At 43.9% G+C, this 24781-nt stretch overlaps 1 protein-coding gene and 1 pseudogene across 2 annotated transcripts in view; one reads left to right on the forward strand and one right to left on the reverse strand.

Moving 5' to 3' along the window:
• Positions 1-24781, forward strand: part of KIF5C (kinesin family member 5C) — a 149938-nt gene that overhangs the window by 53467 nt on the left and 71690 nt on the right. Inside the window, exons 3-9 of the mRNA XM_080799464.1 lie at positions 4346-4419; positions 10644-10748; positions 14981-15029; positions 15288-15343; positions 16026-16113; positions 21643-21767; positions 24430-24534. Of these exons, the coding sequence (XP_080655590.1) occupies positions 4346-4419; positions 10644-10748; positions 14981-15029; positions 15288-15343; positions 16026-16113; positions 21643-21767; positions 24430-24534 (602 nt within the window). The remainder of the gene's footprint in view (positions 1-4345; positions 4420-10643; positions 10749-14980; positions 15030-15287; positions 15344-16025; positions 16114-21642; positions 21768-24429; positions 24535-24781) is intronic.
• Positions 20247-20506, reverse strand: LOC308339812 (ubiquitin-fold modifier-conjugating enzyme 1-like; annotated as a pseudogene). Its single transcript has one exon. The product of its transcript is annotated as a ubiquitin-fold modifier-conjugating enzyme 1-like (transcript).

A 24781-nucleotide genomic window follows, 5' to 3' on the forward strand; every position in this document is an offset into this window, starting at 1 on the left:
GTTGGGTCCTGTAGACTGTAGAATATGTCTGCATTCTGTACAAGCACAAGGAACAGCAAAATCATAAGACACAGATTATATGGCTTGTTTGTGCAACTTAGAGTGTTACAAGGTACTGGGGGGCCAGAACTTAAAAAGATAGGCTAGATCAGAGTTTGGTAGAAATGGATGGGCTTTATCCTCCAGGCAGTGTGGACTCACTGACAAGTTTCAGGCCCAGGATACTATAAATATGTTTTATTATATTATATTATATGTGACTCTTAAGAAGAAGTATATTTATTTGGGTACTGTTATCTGTCAGGCACCATCTATGCACTTTACGTAGGTTATCATATTTTAAGTCTCAACAATTTTATGAGGTATGGACATTATTGGTTCCATTGTACTAAAGAGGGACTTGAAGTCAGATGATTCGCCCAGGTCAGTTAGGGGTTGGTGAGGCTGGAATTTGAGCCTGAGTTTTGCCTGTCTTCCTTGAATTTTTCTGCGCTATTCTGCTCCCACTTTTCTGGAGAGCTCATAATGAGCATTTAGTAACAATTTATGAGTTGTTACTTTTCTATCAGGCCACATGGGCTATTAACCAAGCATTGCAAAAAGACAGGGATAGGAATGGCCACGGGAAAAGGGGAGAGGAGGGAGAGTAGAGATTGTGGCAGGTAGCCTTGGGGTGGCCCTGCCTGTCTCCCAGCAGTGAGATGCATGTCCATTCTGAAGATGCAGGAATGCCCTTCCCTTCAGACTGGCTGGCCCACCATTCTGGCTTGCCACTAGGGTTCAGCAGGGCTGCCTCGGGGCATATGCCTACTTGAGTAGTTCTCTGGACAGCCAGAGCCTTAGGATTCCAAGGCAGGGATGACTTGTCTATCGCTAGTGCCACTGACAGGCCACCATGTCACTCGGGGAGTTGGTACAAGGCCATGCCTTCTCAGGAACTTGTATGATTACATCGTCCTCAAATTCTTACCCAACAGTAGAAATAACTTTTCTGCTCTAGGAAGATCTGGATTCAGAACTAGCAAAATCTAGGGTGGAAAACTGGCTTCTGAATCCATAGTGAGAGGCAAGAAGTATTTTCAAGTTTCTCTCCCCTCTCTGGAGGTGAGAAGGCTCTTCCCACCTGCTGCAGAACCTCTCTTTGGGTTTGCTTGGCTGCCAGATGGATGTGTGCTGTGTTTGTGGGTGCCACTAGCTGTGTGGTGTGAGCTGAGGTCATATCACGCCAGAGCCCATCACAAAGCAAGGTTCTGTCTGGCTGAGCTGGTTCCTGGCTCTGCGGCTGGTGCACAGAAATAGTCATTCTGCTACGGGAGAGGCTCTGAAACAAATGCTTTCCTTGGGCCCAGGAACTGTCATTCAGTGTGATGAAAGTGCCTTTTTGTGGGCTGTTTCTGTTAGGGTTGGATGGGGGTTGCTGTGTGGCTCATCGTGGTGCTCTCCCATCCTGCTTTCCTGGGCGTGTGCTCTGGCCTCCTCCATCGCAGCAGTCCAACCCAAATGCACAGTGTGCCCTCCCTTTCCCTCCTGCCTCTCCTCTCCCCTGATAATCAAACAGAGTAGGTAAACACACCGACCCCTACAACTTGGAGTTTGGAAGAAAATCGAGAACACTGGGTTCAAAGAGCTTTTTCTATCTTTTTTTAAAATAACCATTTAAGTCACAGTTGAGTTGAAAGAAGGCATCGGCTTTGTTCAACCTTGAACACTAGAGATAGGTTCTGCAACAATGAACTAATTGTAACATAACTGTAAATAGTACTTTAAAGACTAAGCAGCATTTGTTCTGGTGGAGTTTTATGTACTCTCTTTTCCTTAAAAAAAAAAAAAAGGGGGGGCCTGGGTGGCTCAGTGGGTTAGGCCTCTGCCTTTGGCTCAGGTCATGGTCTCGGGGTCCTGGGATGGAGCCCCGCGCTGGGCTCTCTGCTTGGCGGGAAGCCTGCTTCTCCCTCTCTCTGCCTGCCTCTCTGCCTACTTGTGGTCTCTCTCTCTGTGTCAGGTAAATAAATAAAATCTTTTAAAAAATAATAATAATAATAATTGGACTCCGTGTTGAAATAGCAGCAACAAACAGTTGAGGATCCTCCAAGTAGAGCCTCCTGTGTTCCTTAGCTCCCTGCTCTAAAACAAGTAGTGCTGCCCTGAGCTCTTGTTTTCCCACGTGTGTCCCAGGCCTTACCCTGCTGGAGTCCTGGGAGCAGCCCCTAACTAGGAGTTAGTAGGATTATGCATTCTGCCCAGGGAAGTTGGGTTTAGAGGTGTGGACCACGTCCAGGGGTGCCCAATTTAGGTGCACCGGCCGCACTGCTTGGTGGCAGTAGAGGAAATGTGCTGGGTTTTCTCTTGTCCGTGGGGCTCTGACTCTGAGCTGGGTTTTCTTTAGGGTGCGGCACGTTGCTCAGCGCCCCCTTCTGCGTGCATGTGCATTTGCAGGGTTGCCGGCGGCCTGTGAGGAGGAGCAGAGGGAGCTGGACCCTTGGCCTTGGCCTCCTTACCCCTGATCTAATAATGCCTGGGCTGGTAGGTCCCAGAGTGCCTCCTACACCGGGGCTGGAGGTAAGGAGGCCCTTTGAGTTTAGGGGGAGATGTTTGATTTCTGATAAACAGAAGCTTTAGTGCTGTGACTGTGGCTAGCATTCCAACTGCCCGGAGCTGTTTATGCCACGAATATAGAATTTTAAAGGTACAACCGCAGGATGGGAGCCTCTTTCTTTGTGTCCCTCAAAGCATGTTGCATTCATGGCCATTTAGAGGCTCTCCACTCTGAATCTGTTCTCTGAGCAAGTTGGCATTTCTGTGAAAACTGAAGCTTGAACCTCCAACCCTTACATTGTGGTCTTCCAGTTTTTGCTTCCGTTCCCAAGGAAACCATTGCCAGAAGTTTGATATGTGTGAACATTCTCTCTCTCCCTCCTCTCTCTCAATACAGCTTGACACAAACTCAGGAGGGCTGCTAGGATTAAAAAAAAAAAAAATTCTGCTGCTGAATTTTTCTCTTTTTTTTTTTTTTAGCTTCCTGAAGGAAAATCCCACTTTCTATTCTGACCCCAGTTCACACTCCAGTAACCTCAGATCAATAACATGTAAATTGAAAAAATTTTTAGAAAAGCTGACAAAACAACAAAAATTAACTGGCATTATGAAATTCGGAGAGATCAAAACCACAAACCAACCAGCCTTATCAGGGCCTGAACTAGCTGGAGCTGGTGGCCTGGCCTTCAGGAGCCAGGGACCCTGAAGAGGACATCTCAGTAGGGGGTTCCTCAGAGAGGTGGTGAAGGGAATGGCCACATTTTTTTTTTTTTGCCTCTTCATTAACACATTCTGTAAGAATGTGAGTACATTTCTTATCGCCCCCACTGTCCTTTCAGGAATGAGACTTCCTTCCCTTACGTGGAGCTGTTGGGTCAGGGATATAAATCATGTACTATTTACCTTTTGGTGATTTGATGGAGATAAAGGAGGACTGAGGGAAACGAGTGCTAAATATATTTTAATCACCTCAGCTGCTTTGCAGAAATTCCCACAGATAATCTCCAGTGCAGAGCAGCGTCTGTCCGCATGCTTCCCCTTGTCCCTGTGTGAAACGGAAGCCGGCCTGCCGAGTGGGGGGCTTTGCACAGTGTGCTCATTGTGTAATTAAAAGAAATTCCCGATGCTGATGGGCCTGGGCCATCCTGACGGCATCGTCACTGAAAAAACAGAGGCCTTAACTTTGAGGGCCCCGGCGTTTCTGGGCTGATTGGATTGTCCCTGTGTGGCTGGATTTACAGAGTGGGGCCCTGTCCTTCTCCCCAGCTCTGGACTAGCTCCGTTCTCAAGGGGCTCCAGGCTGCCTTCCTGAAAAACCTCCCCCAGGAGCTTGCCTGCACCGACATTTCAACTGACCCAAATCAGATCTTTGGGAAAAAAATTCTATTCTATACCTCACTCCAGAGAGTCAGGACACTGATAATGTTTTTCTTCCTCCAACTGATCTCAAGAGATCAATTTAGAGAAGAAAACTTGAGTATCTTTCTGCTGAAAAGGAAGTGTACTGCTCGATATCTGTCTTAATATTGATGTTACTGGGAGAGAGTGTCTGTGTCTTTTTCTTTTTTTTTTTTGCCTCTTCATTAATATATTCTGTAGGAATGTGACTACATTTCTTATTTGGGGAACAGTGGAGGCCTTCATTTCTGCTTTTATCTCACAATTCTACTTAAAATGCAAATGTAGTTGAAATACATCATTTGTGTGAAAAATGAGATGGGCCATTTGGAATATGTAATTTTAAAATATGGAACCAACACAAGCATACGATCAAAGTAATGAGTTAATTTTAATTTCTTTTTCTTGCTTGCAGATGTCCTTGAAGGTTACAATGGGACGATTTTTGCCTATGGACAGACCTCATCAGGAAAGACGCACACCATGGAGGTACGATTGCAGCACGCTGGGAAGCATCCTTGCGGGTGGCTCAGTAGCTCTGTATGACCAGCCACATTCAGGTGCCTGCAGCCCCCTGACTGTGATGCGAGAGAGAGACGGTGAAGGGACCAGTCATATCTGACCAATTCATTTTGGCATTGTGGAATTTCAAAATAATGATAATAAAATCCCAGGAGTTCAGAATTTCAAAGAAAATCCTTTGTTGGTGGCTCTCTCAAAATGGTAATAGTACATTCTTTTAAAATACTCATCAGTAAGCTAACCAGTAGTGTGAGTATCCTTATGGACTGTGGCCCTAATCTCACTGAGAAAGTCTGCTGTGAGAATAATTTAAAAAATTATTATTATTATATGTATTTTTTAATTGCAGGCAGTGCTTAAAATGGGATGATTTCATACAATTTTAAGCTTCCAAATTTGGCTGAAAATTCTAAAGATCCTACAACTAGGCAAAATTTCACCATCCTATAAAGCATAGGTGTCACTAGCGCAGAGATCATCATTGTCTTGTTCACCTGTTTATTCACGTTTCTAGTGCATGGAACAGTGGCTGTTCCTCTAGGAGGGTTACAATAAAACACTTGTTAAATTGATAGCCTCGGGGTGACCGTGGCCAACCTTGTGTGTGGGCTGGGCTGTCCAGTGCACCCCAGCCCCCTGCATGCACAGTAGGAACTAGCGTGCAGCCTCCTCTGTCATTAGCGTGCACACCCGACCTCTGTGGGGGTGTGAAAGTGTGAGCCCAGCTCAGAGTGTTGGCTGTGGAGCCTGTGGCTGTCTTCCAGGCTGTCTTCCAGACAAGACACATCTACAGATAAAACTGGCCCCCTTTACCTCTTCTTTTCCTGCTTTTTGCCATGGCCTCCTGTAAGCCCTTCAGGGCCGGATACTCTTCTATAGGCTGGGCCTGCCTGACAGGTGAGCAGAGGTAGAAGAGTGGTTATTATAAGACACTGTGCAGAGGAAGTTTGGGGAATTCAGCTTACAAGCAGCAGGGTAAGATGAATCCTTGATCCTTCAAGCTTAGGATTTTCATTTACAGTACCCTCCTGGGAATGTTACCGAGAGACGTCTGCTGCAGAATCGGTTTAGCTTATGAATCATTCCTATTGAAGAGGAAATTTCAAAGGCACAAGGCTAAAACCCTTGGGGCTCTGATGTTCTGCTCACACCAATTCTAAGTGTGCGTGTGACTCTGGGGGATCTTATTTCTGTTGTGTTGACTCACTTTCAACCGTTCGGGGGGGATAGGGGACAGTGGCTCCAAGATTGCACAGATTAAAGGAAGCATGAGATTTGTTTACCACTGCTTCTGGGTGGAGCAGGGCTGTTCCCTGACACCTGAGCCTTGGTCACGCTCTTCTCTGCATCTCATGTTCTCATGGAATACCCCTCGGAGATGCAGGCACATCCTCTTGCCTGCCTCTCTTACTGGGCCCCAAACCCTTAACCTTCCAGGCACTAGCAAAGTTGTAGGTCTGTATTTCCTAAGTACCAGCAACTCCAGTAGCCATGACAAAAGCTCCTTCATAGGCCGTAAGGCATGGGGGTGGGGGCGCATCTCATGACGATGTCCATCAGTCTCTAGGTTTTTGGAACATTACTAAACAATATACAAAATAACAACAGAAAATGCAATAATTAGAGTCCCCCAAATCATAGGGACTGTTTACAAGAGTTACCTTTTTAGCTTTGTGATTAATTCATCTTTGGAAAATACAAGGTATTTGCTTAATGTCAGAAATTTAAAATGTAAACCATCAAAGGAGAGACCTGTCCCCAGAGTAAAATCATAGTTTGTGGTGTGTGTGTGTGTGTGTGTGTGTGTGTTGGGGAGGGGCAAATCTGTGGGTGTAAGGAGATGGCAAAGACAAATGCCAGCTCTTTAAAATGAAAATAGGAGGCGTTTTGTTAAATGAGGGCGCCTGGAGCCCTGGGCGTCTCACGGCAGGAGACTTACAAGGCCTGCAGCACACTCAGCTGGGGACCTTAGGGGAACTGGCTTCTGTGCAGGTTACTCTCACAGTAAATTTAGGCAAATTTTGTAGTTTTTTCATCCACATCAGTTTTAAAAGGTTGATTGCAAGGGGTGCTTTTCTTTACTATGACTTCTGAAGATCCTAGAAGGAAGGAGTGGGTTGGGAGTCCTTTCCTAGACGCCCCCTTCCCAACACACACACTAAGTCTGGTTCTTTCTCTCCAGTGATTATAGATTGAAGAGAAGGTAGGGGATATGTTAGAGGAAAAGAGGAGCCCCGAGCTGAAGTTGTAGAGACTGTGGGAGACTGAGAAATCCAGGACCCCGGAATGCAATTAAATTAAAAAAAAAAAGAAAAAAGAAAAAACAAAAACCCTGCAGGGCTTGCACCATCTGAATGGATTTTATGTATTTGGAATTATACATTGTGATCTTTCAAAGGCTTTTGGAAGGGGATGTTAACTCCCTGAATGGACAGAACTGTCACATTTTAAAGCTGTTTTTCATTTTAATCCCCTCATTTTTGGTCTGACATCCAGTGGTGATTCCATTACCTTCTATTGAGGAAAACAAACAGATAAGCCTACATAAAATTGGAAAGATTAGCTTCTGAAGATGCAGCATTTAAGGTAGTTTCTCAGTAAAAATAGGAAACACTTGATGGTGCTGATGCCGAGCTTGGTAGGACACTGGCATGCACTGGGCCCTGGCATGTGCGGCCAGTGTTCCAGGGCTGGGTTGAAGGAGGGCTGCTGGGGGTGCTGGCTATATGGGGAAGAGAGGGCTGGACCTTTGTTTGGCCTGTGGTGCTGGGAAGAGCTTCTGTGGGCCTTGGGCTTTGCTTTGTGGCCCTATTTGGCACAGATTTAGATGGATGGAGACACGCTGTTTTTCCTTCTGCCCAAAGGGACACCTGGAGCCCATGGAATGGTGCAACCCCCCCACTGCTGAGCTGAGCCTGCCAAGTGATTTTTAATGAGCCTGTCGGAGTGCATTGGTGCTCGTGTGAGCTGACAGGCTGCCTGCTTTCCCATCTTAAGTGTTTGAGGAAACTGTCCTGCTTGGGAGGTTGAGGAGGCACCTGGGACTAGAACAAAGGGAGTCTTGTTCTGTGGCTGATGGCCTGCGTCTGGTTTCTTCTTTCATACATGCCCCAAGAAGGCCACATTCAGAAGTGGGAGAAGTTTTTGAAGAGGATTATGTAGGATACAAGTATAAAAATGTTCTTTTTGTTTTTTGAGAGAAAAAAGGATGATGAAGTGGGACATTCCTTTGCTACCCAAATCCATCCCAGTCCTTCAGCCAACTGAAATTGTCCTGGCTCTCTGGAAGGGAGCCTCAGTTAGTATTCTTCAGTTCCTGGGCCACACTGCTGTCCTCTCAGGTTCCCTGCTGCTTCCCCTTTGCCCATCCTCATCTTCCTCCTCTCTCAAGATTTATCGTCCCTCAACGAAGCCATCCCATATCACCCAGCTGGAAAGGACTCTTCTGTGCTCTGAATTTCCACAGCTCTCTGCTTTTTTACTACTTTTCATTGCCTAAAGTGACTACTGTGTATGTGTAGATGTGTATTTTATTTGCAAGAAGGAATGAAGACCTTTATGAAACACCTGTCTACCTCATACACACACAACACACACGTCAACACTCCCCCCAACACCACTCACACCCATATATTACATACATCACACACATCCACTCCGTACACCACGTATACCGCCCCCCCCCCCCTCCAGATTGTCTTGACAGGCTCAGTTTACTGAACATAAATGCTCAGTTTTCACCACGCTTGGGCTTATGAGCTAGATCAAGCATCCCAGCCTGGAAACCTGTGGTAGATTTGAGTAGTACTTCTATGACCATGGGAATGGGAGGTATGTATCCTTATGCCTTCTCCAAATACACATGTGCTTCCCTCTCATGTGATTTTTGGGTGTGGGCTTCAGGGAAACGACACAGGGAGTGTCCCAGACTCATCCCTGGTTCTGCCTTGGTTCTTACCCTGACAAAGGCAAACAAAGGGATGTCAGTATTTGTATAAGCTAGGAATCAATTGAAAGATATATCTTTTGGAAGGGAAAGCATCTAGGGAAACAGATTTGAGTCATTTATAAATGACTTTTGGATTATCTCTCATCTTTCTCTGTCTGTGGACCACTGAGTAGAAGCCAAAGGATTATGATGGATTATTGAATGGTTCTGTGGGGAGCATGGGGGACACTCCTCAGATCTCCAAGGTGGATAGGCCCAGTGGTATCGCAACATTTGACTGGACAGAGATCTGTGTTTTCACAGTCCGTGTCATTTCTGTCAGCAATTTACACAGTCCTGAGCCTGTGGGGCCCAATATTTTATGTTTACAATGGCCTATGAGAAGTAAGCTTACCAACATTTGAGAGATTCTGAGTCTCAGTCATTGATGGCTGTTTTCCTGAGATATCTAGTCATGGCCTGGGATAGAAATGTATTTTCAGACTCTTCAGGTCAAATAAACCTTAATGACTGCTTAATGAGAACTTGATATGAGCTGAATAATATAATGCTAACATTTATTGTTTCTAACCCCCTATTTTTACTGCTTAATTTAACTTCTACAATAATTCGATGCAGGAGACACCTTAGCGTTGTAAGCAGTGGGAAGAAATACTTATCACTGGCCATCTTGCCCTCAGGGGCTGTACCGTCAAAAAGCCATATAAATACATCACAGGATTTAGGATCCTTAGCATGCGAGGGCATTCCCAGGTGAAAGAGCTTTGCCAGGGGCCAGATGTATCTAAATTCAGCTTTTCTCTTGCTTTCAATAGAGTAGAAGGTTCATCAGGTGTGCAAAGGAGGATTCAGAACCGGAAAGTGCTTAGCGCCCGAGTCCACATGATTTCTTGCTTTTGGTAATTCAGATTGTTGGCTTCAGAGTCAGCCTGTCAGAGAGGCACTATGTGGTGAACCCCAGAAGGATACAGAAGATCTCACTGAGGAAAACAAAGCAGATCTTCCAGGTGTCGGGCAGATTTAGAACTAGGGTGTGAGTCATACTGTTGGTAAAGTTTGCTGAGAGAAGAGTAAATGGGTTTTGTACTTTTCTTCCAGTTCCATTTTTCCTAGAGCTTAGAACTTTCTGAAGATCCTAGAGTTTTAGAACTTTCTGAAGACTCTTCTTGCCAATGATTACTTTAGACCTGCAGACTTCGTGTTTGTGCCCTGATGTGTAGTTTAACAGGGAACAGGACAGAACTTGAAGCATGGGAGTCAGGAAGGCGCTCTGGAAGTCCTTGCTGAGGCTGCTGTTTAAATACTTCTAGAGCTCTTGTTTGGGAATTGTTTTAAGATACCACGGCATATCTTTTTGAAAGTCTTCAGAAGCAGCAAATCTGGATCTTTAAAAATGGATTTAGTGATAGAACTGAAATCACAGAAAAATTCATCTATCCCTTTATCCCTTAAATGAAATATCCCTCAAATCCCTTAGGGTTGGAGGATGGTTGCTGGCTGCATGGGGAAGGGAGGGCTGGGCCTCTCTGGTAGAAAAAAGGGGGATAAAAGAATAAGAGAATATCTTACAACTGAATTTAAATATTAGAAATAGCAAAAAAAAATTAAAAAGAAACCAGCTAAAATTTTTTTGTAACATTTCAGGCTGGGAATTACAGATTTTTAAGAAATTGATAAAATCGCTTTTCTTGATTAGTTTGTGAGGTGATACTGAAAGTATTCCTAGAATAATTATTGTTAAAATTTTTGAGCAACGATGACTGTCAGTCTATCAATGTCTATCAGGTCTCAAGTTGGCTTTATTAAAGCAAATTAATTTGGACTTATACATTCTGATCAGTTTGTAAAAATTTCAAAACAAAAACCACATTTGGTATGTGATAGTCACCATATAATCCCAGTCCTTCTCCTGTCTTCCTTCCCTCCTCCTTCCTACCCGCACCCTCACCACATATAATGATTTGCTGCCCTGAGTGGCAGTGGGAGAAAATATTTTCAAGCCCTAGAACCTGACAGAACAAGCTCTCTTCTGCTGGGTGAAAAGGAACACGGTGAGTTATTTCCATGAACTTTTGGGCTGTTGGCACGTCAGGGGGACCTCCAAGGATCTGACTGTGTGTGTATGTGTGTGGGTGCTCCCTCTTCCACCGAGTTCTGTTATGAAACCCAGCTTGGTTCCTTCTCTCTTCCACATGTTTCCTGGCAACTCTAGCTGCCTGTGCTTGTGTTTTTCCCTCACTAGGGGAAGCTACATGACCCTCAACTCATGGGGATCATCCCAAGGATTGCACATGACATCTTTGACCACATCTATTCCATGGATGAAAACCTGGAGTTTCACATCAAGGTAAGTGCTATTGATTAAAGAGAAAAACTGGGCCCCAAATCATGTTTTCATTTTCCTTTTTTTATGTATACATAAAAGATTGTTTTTTATCTATTTTAAATGAAATGCTGTGGTAAGTAAAGCCATAGTTATGTAATGACTCAGGTGAATACTGAGGAAATATCAAAGTAAAATAAAAGCCTTATTTAGGATAGAATCATCTTGACAGTTATCTGAATTCTACCCTTTACCCAGTGGATCTCTATAGATATGACTTGAACGTGTCCATGATTGGGTTAAGACAGCATTTCCCAAAGTGTGTTCCATGGAACACAGTCCTCATATTATTAATAGGTGGGCTATCAGGGAAAAGGGTAATGGGGCCAAATAAGCTGGGAAAATGTTTTGTTGAACAATGTTAAATTCATTACAAGTTAAATATGCCATTATGTAATCCAGTTCTACAAAGGGAACATGTAGTAGATTACATTTTCTAGTTTATTTGACTGTGTTCATATTTTTCCCCTCTTGAGGTATAATGGACTAAGTGTTTTGAGGAGTATGCTCTGACAAGTGTTGGTGAAGGGTGTTATCCTTCCTGGTTTTTGTTTTTATTTTTTTATTGATTTTATTTATTTATTTGACAGAGAGAGAGATCACAAGTAGGCAGAAAGGCAGGCAGAGAGAGCGGGAAAGCAGGCTCCCTGCTGAGCAAAGAGCCTGATGCGGGGCTCGATCCCAGGACCCTGAGACCATGACCTGAGCCAAAGGCAGAGGCTTAACCCACTGAGCCACCCAGGTGTCCTTTGTTTTTGTTTTTAAACCAGAACCTCTGTTGGAACTTAAATTTGAACTGAAAGAGAATTTTTTTCTCTCTTAATTACAGCTGTTAATTTATAACATTGGGTAATAGGGATACATTCATTGGAACTCATTTGTTTTCACATGACTGAAAGTCACTTGTTTAAGCAAAAAGAGGACGTTGTTACAAGATAGAAAATTTGTTAGTAGGCATGGGGCATGGGGGTTGTAGAAAAGCAAGAAATCCAGACCCCTCCTTTAAAAAAATCTTTTAAAAAATTGAGATATAATTCATATAATTCATGTACCATAAAGTTCATTTTTTAAAGTGTACAGTTTGATGGTTTTTAGTATATTTCCAAAAATGTACAACCATGATCAGTATCTAATTCCAGAACATTTTCATCACCCCCGAAAGAAACCTCATCCCTGTTACAGTCCCTGCATTTCTTTCTGCTTGCTTTATCTTTTTGGGGGGAGGTAGGTAGGGGGGAAAAGCCACCATGACAGCTCCCATTCCACATCCCTTATTCCCATTTCCTAATTCCCCAGGGAAGGGGCTCATTGGCCTAACCTACAGTTGAATTGCCTCCAGTCTGATAAGCTGTTTGCAGGATACACATGGCTGACTGGATCCTCACTTCAGCGACTGGAAACAGTGTGGACAGGGCGTGAGGAAGAGACAGAGTGAGTTCTAAGAAGACTTGGAGCAGAGCAGATGAGCCAAAAGGCTGACCAGCCCTTTTGAGGCTGGGACCTTAATGCACTAGACCCATCCTTTTAGAGATGAAGAAACTGAAGTTTCAAGACGTAGCGCTGGATGGCCAAAGTCACACATCAGGTTATTGGCAGAGCTGAGATTAGACTCTTGATCTGACCAACCTATGTGCGGCACCTCTTTCATTATCTTAAACTTCCGCCCTTACTTACTTCTGCTATGTAACTTTCCTAAACTATATGAAAACAAGGCAACAGCTGTTTGCCCTTCATAAATTAGATCCAGGAAGTCTTTTTACTTCACAAATCTTTTCCGTCCATTTGTTGGTTAACACAGGTTTCTCCTCCTTGCCAGGGTTCTTCATATCTAAGGATACAGAAGCCTCTGGCTTTGATGGGATCAAGATTTAGGAGCTTAGTACATCTTTAAGGCTGTTTGCATTTAAATACCTTAAACTCCTGTAGGGTTCTTATGGGATAATCCTGGAGTAAGATGTTAAACCAATTACCGCCCTCAAAATAGGGTCTTGTATTAGAATCTTATTAAGATAAAAACTGCCCCAGCATGGTGGGGGGGAGAAGGGGGGGATCGGGAGGAGAAGGAAGAGCACCCAAGTCTTCAGGGCTGAATTTTACACCCTGGCTTCCTGTTCTGCGTTTGTAGTTATGCTCACTTACTTCATAGATCATAATTGCAAGTGGGCAGACTAGCTATTGACTGTTCCGTGTTTTGAACTGAGTGGTGATGGGCTTAATCAAGAAAAAGAGGCTTGATTAAAGCAGTTTTGAAAATCTGTTCCTTAAAGTGAGCCCCATAGAGGCTTTAAACGTTATTTCTGAACGTGTTATTTTCTTAATGCAAAACAACACATATTTATTTTTCTTCCACCTGGTCTCACAAAGTATTTGAAATGACACACACACACACACACACACATGCACAAAACCACAATCGTTCCTCCCCATGCCCCAAAAGCAGCCAGTATCTTCTGTGGTAAAAATAAATTAGTAAATCAGAGGGGTTTTTCTCTTCTCATATTAAATGTGAATAGGATTTTGATTGCCATATTTGCTAATATGTAATTTATGACTGCTTTTTAGTGTAATTAATTTCTCTGCAATCTATGGAAGTAAGGACACATGTGTACATCTCTAAGATAACAGAAGTCTTAATGAAAACTAGACAATTTTGAGATGCACAGAATGGTTGGGAACCATGGTTGAGCTGGCTACCGGGAGGCTGAATTAGAAATGTGTAAGATTAGAGGCCAAACAGACCCTAGGATTCCAGCCACAGGGAGAAGTTTTCAGGAGCAGTGAGTCTTTCCAAGGTCAGCTAGGTCTATCTATGACGCACGCCACTTGGTGACTGGGGAGTTTGACAGATAATCTGGCAAGATCAGGTTGTTAGGCAGACGGGCAACTTGGAGAGGATGCCCAGCGATACATTCCAGTGTTCGAAGCCAAGACCCCAGATCCCAGAGAAACTGGGAAGTCAGGAGGCTCCAGGACACAGGCTAAGTAATGAACGGGGCTGAGGGGTGAGGACTAGTGCTGGGTTGGGGAGGCTTCACTGCCCCTGACCTGAGGTCCAGAGCTGAGATGCAGGGGTGAGGCTGGGATGCAGGGGTGAGGTTTCACCTGTTGAGTTACACCCCAGGTTTACAATTGTTTTTTTCAACTTCTTTTCTTTCTCAACAGCTTGTCGATTCCTTTGTTTAGGTTTCAAAAAAAACCCCATGAACATGAGAGAAAGAAAGTTGATCTGGGAGGTGGAAGGCAGGTGTAGACAGAGTACGGAATCCTAGAGAGAATTTTAGACATCATTAAGTCCAATGGCTTCATTTGACGGGAAAACCGAGGCCTATAGTCCTAGTTATATGTGAATTAAACCTCCACGGTCACATGTCTAGTTAAAGTTGTTCTCAGGTGTCAGGTGGTATAAGAACCACCTAGGGAATTTAGAAGCCAATTCCTTAGTTCTTGGAGATTCTGATTAGGAGTTCTGCAGTTGGGTTCACACCTTTGCAGTTTCAACAAAGGCTGTGGGTGATGCTGATGCAGGCGGGGCTGGGGCTGGGCTCTGCGAATACCCGATTAGAAGGCTTCCTTTTCCTCTCCCAGTCTAGTCTGCCTCTCATTAAATCCCATTTTGTTCCAACCCTTCCTGGCCTCCCCAAAGCTGGCCACCATCAGCAGCTGTCTCCCCGTTGCCCTGGAGCTCTTGCAGCTCTAAGCAAACTGCCCGTATCCCCATCCCCACTTCCTTCATGTGGATGTTTTGGACCTGGTCTGGTAAGGGGGTCAACATCCTGCATGAGGAGATGCCAACTGATTTCAACAATTACTCGCCAAGAACGTTTTCTGTTCCAGGCTTTGTCCTACCTAGAAGTTGGCTTGGTGCTCTTCGAGGGTGAAGGGTAGAGTCCATTTGTAAGTGGTTGTCTAGGGCACAGTGTCAGGAGCACCTGAATCAAGACCACAGACCACAGGACCCACTGTACTGCGGGGCGGGGTCCACTCTGGGCAGGGGCCCTCAGAGCAGGCTGACAAGCAGGAAGCAAGAGAGAACAGAGTCGACTGGGGCGACGCTGCAGGACTCCGAATCCAGCCTTCTGCCTGCTCTTCCTGCTCTTCTTAGCTGTGCATGACAAAGGCTCGTATGAGTTCTAATAATGACATTCTTTAAATACAGCATGGCATTTCTGTTTCAAACTCAATTTGTTTTTAACTAGGTTTCCTATTTTGAGATCTACTTGGACAAAATCAGGGACTTACTCGATGGTGAGTAACCTGAATGTTTGTCCTCTATTTGTCCTTTAACAAGGCCCAGGGAGGTTGAAGTGATTCATAGCTCTTCTGCTTAAGGAATTAATGAAAATTTATAGAGATGTTTTATTGCCTTTAGGCTATCTGCTTATTCTCAACCAAGGCTTAAAGAGATTATTGGATTTGCGTATCTTCGGTAACAATTTCTCTTTTTCCTCCAATACAGAGTCTTTAACTTGTCTTTTCTCCTCTGCGCGTCCTCCTTGTTTTCAGTATCCAAGACGAACTTGGCTGTTCATGAAGATAAAAACAGAGTCCCGTACGTAAAGGTATGAGGAAAACTTGATGATGCCATTGACTTCTCTCCCAGCACTGTTACAAAATATGCCCAGAATATTATTTTAGAGTATATGTAGGTGTTTCATCATGTTCTTTATATTTAATATTCATCTGGATAAAAAATAGACATTTAATTTCTTCAGTCATATCTATGTGTGAATGTGTCACAGAGGTCTAATCACATGAGTAAGAAGTGGAGAAGTGAACAGATATTTATTATTCACATGTAAAGAGGCTTTGATAGTGGAGATAATTGTGTATACTTCGCAGGGAGAGGAAGCCTATCATAGCATTATGCCTAGAACTTCAAAGTGACTAATTAAAGTTGGTGGCTCGCATGAAAAGCAAAGCCAAATTTCAACCATTTCTTTTTCTGTCCCTGATTTTCTTTATTTTCTGTTTCTACTGCTGTTGAGTATGCACAGGTACTTAAACATCTAGGGAAAAGGGGACATGTCTTTTCTGGTTTACTTCTGGGTTTCCTAAGGTTTGAGCAGACTCCTCTTTGATGTAGAACTCAAGCCATAAGCAAGGAGTAAGAGCTGTTGGATCCACATGGCAGCCTTTCTCTTATTCTGCACCTCTTGAGGAAAAATGGGAGACTGTTTAGCTGTCTTCAAATAGAGTTTCTTTCCAGTTTCTAATGGTGAACCCGATCTGACTCTCTTCCAGGGGTGTACCGAGCGGTTTGTGTCAAGCCCTGAGGAGGTCATGGATGTGATAGATGAAGGCAAAGCAAACCGACATGTGGCTGTCACAAGTAAGCGTGGGTGGTGTTTCCTCAAACCCTGTCACTTGGGATACAAGTGTATTTCCTTGGGACCACAAGGAAATAATGCCAGGGAAGGCATTATAAAGCAGTGGCCCGGAAGCAAACACACAGTAGTGTGCAGCACGAGACTGTCTCAGCAAGTTGAGGGAGGCATGCCTTCTGCCATGCAGGAAGCTCTCAGGAATGCTGGGTGAGGCTCGCTGGGCCCTGGTAGCCCCCTCCCTCTGGACCCTGGGGGAAACCATCAATCAGCCAAGGAAAGGGGACTAAAAGCCAGCTTCTAAATGTATTTTAACCACATTATTATTCAGGTTAAAGAAAATGCAAGCCAACAAATTTTATATGCTAGTCATATGTGTGGAAGGGAACCTCTTTAGATTTCTGCCCTCTGTCAAAAAGGAAAAGAAAAGCAAGGAGCTCAGAAAGTGGAGCTTGGAGCCTCATTGAGAACCTCCCTTTGCTGTGTTAGTAACAAACACAGGTCGGCTGGCGTGTTGACTTGCAGTCCCCTCCTTGGCACGCACGCATCTCCGGGAAGCGGGTCGGATGTTCTTAGTGCGGCAGCAGCTCTGGCCCCCCATCTTTGGGCTGTCTGTCTCCTTCTGAGGGATATGAACAAGTCAGAGTGAGTTCATAGGAAGAGCTAGGGATTTCTAGCTTGGAAGAAAGAAAAACTCTGAGGAGAACATAGGGACAGTGTAATATATTTCTTAACATGTTCACGGTGCTGATATGCGTAAAGTCGGTTTGCTTTGTATGAACCACATAGGTAGGCCACCCAGGATTGTTGAAGCTACCAAGAGGCAGGTTTTGACTGACCATGAGAACTCCCTGCTCCTGATAGCTGCCCCAAGGAAAGCCTGCTACCTGGAGGGGCCGGGTTCCCCGTGTGGCATACGAGAGGTGGAAGCATCGACTGGTTGACTGGTCTAGCCTCTCTAAGTCTCTTCTACCAAAGGCTCTGTGATTCCGTCATCCAGTACTGTAATTCTCTACCTTTCCTCTACCCCAGCGTCCTATCAGATGATATTCACATGTGTGGCAGATTTCATAGGTGAGCTTAGACATGCCTACAGCATAGGTTAAATTCCATGTCTTTCTCTTCTGCTTCCATATAAGGCTGATATTCTCATAGTAATAGCATCTCGTTTATAAAGAAGTTATTTGTTTGAGGGGCCCCTGGGTGGCTCAGTGGGTTAAGCCTCTGCCTTCGGCTCAGGTCATGATCTCAGAGTCCTGGCACTCTGCTCAGCAGGGAGTCTGCTTCCCCCTCTCCCTCTGCCTGCTGCTCTGCCTACTTGTGATCTCTCTTTTTTTCTGTCAAATAAATAAATAAAATCTCAAAAAAAGAGAAGTTATTTATTTGATTTCTTAAGCTATTTTTAGTTGTAAATTATTCACAGCATACTTGACAATCCATCTTGGCCCTTGGTTCAGAACTGTAGGTGTAGAACATTAATTATTTTTCTTATCATTCTGGTAAGGTGGTTTTAAAATTACACATAACATAGAACTTACCATTTTAACCATTTTTAAAGGTAGAGTTCATTGGCATTAATTCCATTCACAGTGTTGTGCAACCATCATCACTGTCCATTTCCAGAATTTAATCTTCCCAAAGTTAAACCCCGTGCCCATTGAATAATACCTCCCCATACTTCCTCCTCCCAACCCCTGGTAACTGGTTTACCACTTTGTGTCCCAATAAATTGGATAAGTCTAGGTACCTCATATAAGTGGAAATGATAGAAGTCATCTTGTGACTGGCTTGTTTCATGTAGCATAATGTCTTCAGAGTTTATCCGTGTTGTAGCATGTGTCGGAATTTCCTTTCTTTTTAAAATGCTGAATAATATTCTATTGTAGGTATATGCTACATTGTTCATTCACCCACATATAGACATGTGGATACTTATGTTGCTTCCACCTTCTGGCTATTGCAAATAATGCTGCTGTGAACATGGATGTATAAATATCTGTTGAAATTTCTGTTTCCAGTTCTTTTGGGTATATATACAGAAGCAGAATTGCTGGGTCATGTCAACTGAGTTTTAATTCTTTTAGGAACTACCACATTGTTTAACATAGTTTCACGTTGTAGTTGCATACCATTTAACATTCCCGCCAAAAAGAGTGTGTGTGAGTTTCAATTTCTCTACATGCTTGCCAATGCTTCTTAGTTTCTGTTTTTGTTTTTAATAGCCATACTAATGGGTGTGAAGTGTTATGTTGCTGTGGTTTCAATTTGCATTTCACTAATGACCAGTGATGTCTGGCATTTTTTTCATGTGCATATTGGCCATTTGTACATTGTCTTTGAAGAAATGTCTGTTTAGGTCCTTTGCTCATTTTATAATTGGGTTTTTTTTTTTCCTTTTTGATTTGTAGAAGTTCTTTGTATATTCTGGATCTCAATTCCTTATCAGATATACAATTTGTGAATATTTATTTTCTCTCATTTTGTGGGTTGCCTTTTCATTCTGTTGGTGCTGTCCTTTCATGCGTAAAAGTTTTAAATTTTGATGAAGTCCAATGTATCTGTTTTTTACTGTTGTCACTTGTGGTTTGGGTATTATTTCCAAGAAATCATAGCCAAATCCAGTGTTGTGAAGTTGTCCCCTATGGTTTCTTCTAGGTTTTATTGTTTTAGCTTTTACATTTAGGTTTTTGATTGTTTTTGAGTTAGTATATGGCCTAGCTAAGAGTCCAGCTTCATTTTTTGTGCATGTAGATATACAGTTTTCAGTTTGGTAGAGACTGTTGTTTTCCCATCAAATGGTCTTGATACTCTTGTTGAACATTATTTTACCATTTTTATGTGAGGGTTTATTTCTGGGCTCTCATTGGTCCATCTCTGTGTTTGCCTTTATGCCAATGCCACACTGTCTGATTATTGTGGCTTTATGGTTAAGTTTTAAAATCAGTAAGTGTGAGACCTCCAAGTGTTCCTTTTCAAGATTGTTTTGGCTGTTCAGAGCTCCATGAGATTCCATAGGAATTCAAAATGGACTTTCCTATTCCTGCAAAAAACATGATGAGGATCTTGATACAGATTGCATTAAATCTCTAGATCACTTTTGGTAGTATTGACATTTTCACGATGTGAAGTCTTCTGATCCATAGACAAGGAATGTCTTCCCACATATAGGTGTCTTCTTAAACTTTGTAGCTTTTATTCCTTTTAAATTTTTTAGAAGATTTTATTTGTTTTTAAGTAACCTCTACATCCAACATGGGGCTTGAACTTTTAACCCTGAGATCAAGAGTCGCATATTCTACTGACTGAGCCAGCTAGGCACCCCTCATTTTGTAGTTTTTAACATACATTTCTTTTACTTCCTAGGTTAAATCTGTTCCTAAGTATCTTACTTACTCTTTTTGTTGATATTTTATTTCATTTATTTATTTTAGAGAGAAAGGGAGAGAGTGCGTTAGTTGGGGTGGGGCCAGAGAGAGAATCTCAAGCAGTGTGGAGCCTAATACTGGGATGAGTCTTATGACCCTTAGATCTTGGCCTGAGCGAAAATCAAGAGTTGATTGTTTAACAGACTGAGCCACCCAGGTGTACCTCTTTTTGTCAAAATTTTAAATGGAATTACTTTCTTTTCAGATTGTATATTGTTAGTATATGGAAATGCAACTGATTTTTACATATTGCTTTTGTATCCTGCAACTTTGCTGAATTCATTTATTAATTCCAACATAATTTTTGTGTAATCTTTAATTTTTTCCCCCATATATTCTGGAAAGATTTTTTGGCAAGCCACAAGAGGAAGCAGCCTTTATTCACAAGTTACTTCCAGAAACCAAAAAGACTATGTGCCCACCTTCAGCGCCTCCTGTCCTTCTGGATCTCACATTGCTCCACCTGGGGGAAAGGAAGAGATATAAATTGCCTTTTGGTTTTCCAAAGCCCCAGTCTTTTCCCTCCCTCTGTGGTCTTAGAAATTCAGTAGCAATACTGTTGTTTATTTTTTTCAGAAATGCCTGATGCAGCTACTTAGTAGCAATTATGGGTGAAGGGTCTGAGGGGAAGAAGTTGGATGAGTAAGAGTGATGCACAGAGAATAGGAACATAGTCTATCAAAAGTCCTTCTGTCTTGCCTTAGTGACTTGATCCTTCACTGATTGCATTTCTCTTCACACCAGATCACACCTTTCTGAATCAGATGGGGGATTTCCACTACCAGCCATGGACACAGCCCCAGAGCCATGAGATGAGCTAGTCCAAACTTGGGCACATTCCTGGCCCACAAAGGCTTAAAGTGATTGGTCAGGCACATTTTGCCCCCATGTATATCATTGCTGTTTTTCCATTGAGTTCAGGGGCTGTAATTTCTGGAGCAATAGTGGGATATGTGATGGGGATGTCAAACTTCATGTCAGACTCATAGTTGAGGAGATCATGGATATACCAGCATTTTCCAAAACTCTGAGGCCCTTCCTTGTTGGACTCTAGTTGGAATCAATTTTTGTCTACATTCTTGTTGTTTTCTATATATTGGATAATTATGTAGATAAAGTATGAAGATATTCCTCTTTGAGTCCTGCATCCCAACTCATGATCTTGAGGTCCAGCATTAGTCTTCAGCCACCTTGGACAAGGGTGCCTCGAAAGTTGGTTTTAAGAAATGATTGCTAGTGGGGGTTGAAGAAGACCATCACTGAGATCTCTCCCTGCCTAGTTAACAGAGACCAGGGTCCAAAAAGATTTATATTTCTAGTACTTGGTACTGATGAAGCATATTTAAGCTTTGAGATCTTCTGTGTACCTAGTATGGGTTATAGAACTGTATTTAAGGAAAAAAAAGAAGTTTTAAATCTTAAGGTCATAATCCTTCCTTAAGAAAGCTTGTGATATTATGGGATAAGGCAAGATTGCACACATGACGAAGACGGAATACACTGGGCTCTAACCATAAAAACGAAGGCTGAGAGACTGAAGGTGAGGAGGAAGGAAGCTATGAGCTCTTTGTTCTTTTCTCTTCTTTCTTTCTTTCTTTTTTTTTTTTTTTTCAAGATTTTATTTATTTGAGGGAGAGAGCATGAGCGAGAGAGCACAAGCAGGGGGTTGACAGAGGGTGAAAGAGAAGTAGACTCCCCTCAGAGCAGGAAGCCTGACACAGGGCTGGATTCCTAGGACCCTTAGATCATTACCTGAGCTGAAGGCAGATGCTTAACCGACTGAGGCACCCAGGCACCCCAGGTGTGAGCTCTGTGAGGCCAAGTGTCTGGCTGGAGTGAGATGTTCCAAAACATGGGGCTTCAGGCAAAGCTAGAGAATCTGTTATCTTGAACCATCCACTAAGATTCTTAATTTCTTTGCCATGTGAAGATACTTTAAATCTCTCGTTGTCTTTTTTAAAAGAAACCGTGGTCTCAGATACTTTTTAAAATTGGCTGGACTTACTTTAAAAAGTGGAGCTATTGAGCATGATTTGTTGTGGTTTTTAGATGAGAGGCTTGCTACCTAAACTTATTATTCTTTGCAGAACAGTAAACTATTTTCCTTTTCAGACATGAATGAACACAGCTCTAGAAGTCACAGTATCTTCCTGATTAATATTAAACAAGAGAATGTAGAGACGGAAAAAAAGCTCAGTGGGAAGCTTTATCTAGTTGATTTGGCTGGGAGCGAAAAGGTAATTGGTTCCTTATTTGTATTATCTATAATTTTCCCTATTATTTGCTTCAGCCTGCAATGGTATAATTTTTATACTCTTTCCATTCCCTGGTTTTAAAGAGCTTTTAAAGTTTCTGGTATTGTGCCAAGATAATATTAAATTTCACCTTCATTTCTCTGCTCTCTTTTCTGTTCCTGAAGTCCCCTATTCACAACACAGGAGGTGCTTTGAATGCCAACTCGGATTTATGCTTAATAGGCCCCAATGAGGACATTAGGCAAGTGCTGGTGTGCGCTTAGCCTGGTAGAGGCAGTTGTGCAAATGGGGGAGGGACGTGTCCGTTTGTTGAAAGGGAAGATCCGCATGTTGCACCAGATTCAAATAGGCCAGAAACAGACTTTGCCATTGGATTGTAGCTGTCCTGTCCCCATACGTTTGTTTGCTGACAGAAGATCTGGAACCTGAGGCTGTCCCTGGGTTCTCTGCTTCTGTCTGTGGTGGGTGTGGTCTGACGGGGGTTCCTGTGGGCAGACTCACTTCCTTCAGGCCAGGAGGCCAGGAGGCAGGGGTTTGGTCAAAAGCCCTGCCCCTTCTCTGGTTTTGTCGGGGCTCTCTTTTGGCATCTGTCCCATGCTTTCCTAGGCACTGGCTGAGACCATACTCTATAGCACACAGGGTCCCCAGAACCTCCTAGCTGCCCCCTCCCAGCCTCACCTCCATAGCACTGCCAGAGCTTCCTGCTGCCACACCCTTTCTGGGGGCACTGCTCACCTCCGGCGACCTCACAGAGCAAGTCCTTGTACACAATACCATGTGGCCTCCGGCATTGCTGACACTGTGCTGACTGGCCCCAGAGGCCAGCCCTAAGGCTTGGCTAGTCTCCTGGACTCTGTAATTGATCCCCACTTACTGTTCCCCACCGCTCAGTTGTGATACGCCAAGTTATGGCTACTAACATCTGCGTAAGTAATGGCTACTTGAAATGTTCTCCTGTACATATCTGTAAAGCCATGAGCAGAGTCATGTTCCAGGATGTTCCTGGAAAATGATCTGGCTGGGTATCTAACATTTTATGGGTGCAAGCTTATAACTGTAATTAAACAGACATGCACCAGAATGGGAAGACGGAGTAGCATCATTCAGTTCTCGCCTGGACATTGGCAACCAGGCCTCGCCTTGCTGTCACAACAGCTGTGTAGGTCTGGGGAAAGAGCGTAGTGGCCCCTTTGTGCTTCCGAGTTTGCTCTCTTTCCCTTTCAAGCACAGAGAGGAGCACTTGGGCCTGCGTGCCGCTGGAAACATCTTGGTGCTGGCGGTCGAGCGTGCAGACCTGTCCTCTGCACAGTGTTGTGGTTATTGCTTAGGATATAGGCACTTTACAGTTGTGGTCCTGTACCTTGTTTCTTTTGCTCACATCTGTACTCCTTTGCCCTAGACGTGTCCACATGAATGTGTCACTTGATCTACTAGAACGAACTCTGGGCTTTAATCCCCAGCTCCCCTACATGGCGTTCTTGCCTTGGGCTGCCGGTGGACCTTTCTGGAGCTCAAAGTTTCCATGTCTGTAAATGGAAGGCAGTTGTCCCTGTCTCGTATATTTCGTGGAGTTAAGGTGCTCCGATGTGAAAACACCTTAAAGCACGCTGTGTGAATAGGCTGTCACTGGGGACCCAGCAGCTGTATTATTTCTCTGTCAGCCGTGGTGTCTACACACACACAATTCTCAGAGAGATGAGTATCTCTAGTGTTTGAAAACACTGCCCCCTGGACGCGTGTTCGTTTCTATCCCTCGGAGTCTCTCCTCTATCCCTCGTGGCTGGCGGTCTTTGCACAGTTTGCGATCCCTTCCCTGCTTTCCTCTCTTCCAAGAGCAACTGCTCCTCCTGCCTCGCTTGGCCGACCAGCCGAGCCAGGGAGCACGTGGGTTTCCCTCTCTCCCAAGCATCTGTAAACTGCTCTCTACTTAGAGCAGACGCTGTCAGTAGGAAATTGCCAGGAATAACACAGCAGAGGAGGGACTGTATGTGGTCCCTCTGGCTGCAGAGGAGAAAAGACAAGTCCACCACATAACATACACTTTCTTGACTTTGATGCCCCCAAGTATCTTGCCTTTTGGACGGTCGTTCCCTTTTTCCTTGCTATTGGAGTCAGTAAGTCAGGGAACAGAGTCAGTTAGGCAGGGACAACCTCCCACCACCTCTTGTCTTTGCCTGAAGTTGGAGCTTATAATGTACACTTGCCCAGTATGTCCATTCATTGTGGCCAGGATGGTGTTTTTGTGTCATGCTTCCCCCCTGGGGTCCCTCTGGTGAGGAGGCTGTGGCTCAGGCGTGCAGGGCCGCAGCCTTTCTGTGGTGACAGCACTCTTGGAGCCTGGTTTCCCTCGATGGATGTCCCCCAGGGAAGCATCTGCAGCTCTACCACTAGAGGCATTTCAGCCATTCCCCTAAAACCTAATTGAGAGGAAAATGACAACAAGACAGAACAAATCCCCAGCCTCAGGCACAAGGGAAGGTTTGATCAACGTGATTCTTACTTACTTTTATTTTGTCTTGCGTTCCAGGAGGATTCACATCGGCCTCCCTCAATCCCCAGCCCTGTGCCCTCCTGTGAATTGGAATTTTCTGCTCTGTGCTTTTGCTGCCCTGCGCAGCTCACTGCTTTCTCTTCTCTCTGGTAGGTCAGCAAGACTGGTGCCGAGGGAGCTGTTCTCGATGAAGCTAAAAATATCAATAAATCTTTGTCTGCTCTTGGAAACGTGATCTCAGCCTTGGCAGAAGGGACAGTAAGTGATCCTATCCCCATCTATTGAATGATACTATGAGAAGTCGCTTTTTGGGTCTGTGTACTCTCTTTGCCACATATCCCAGAGATTAGTTTGTTTTTCTTTGGAAAGGAACAGAGGGAATCCTGGCTGTAGACATCCTACTTGCTGGGAGATCTAGTCCATTAAAATGTGTGAATGGTGATGCTAATTTCCCTAGGCCCCAGACTGGGCACTCTAAACTTTGGCCAAATCCAAAGACTGGGCA

Source organism: Martes martes (assembly GCF_963455335.1).
Source record: "Martes martes genome assembly, chromosome: 3".
Lineage (NCBI taxonomy): Eukaryota > Metazoa > Chordata > Mammalia > Carnivora > Mustelidae > Martes > Martes martes.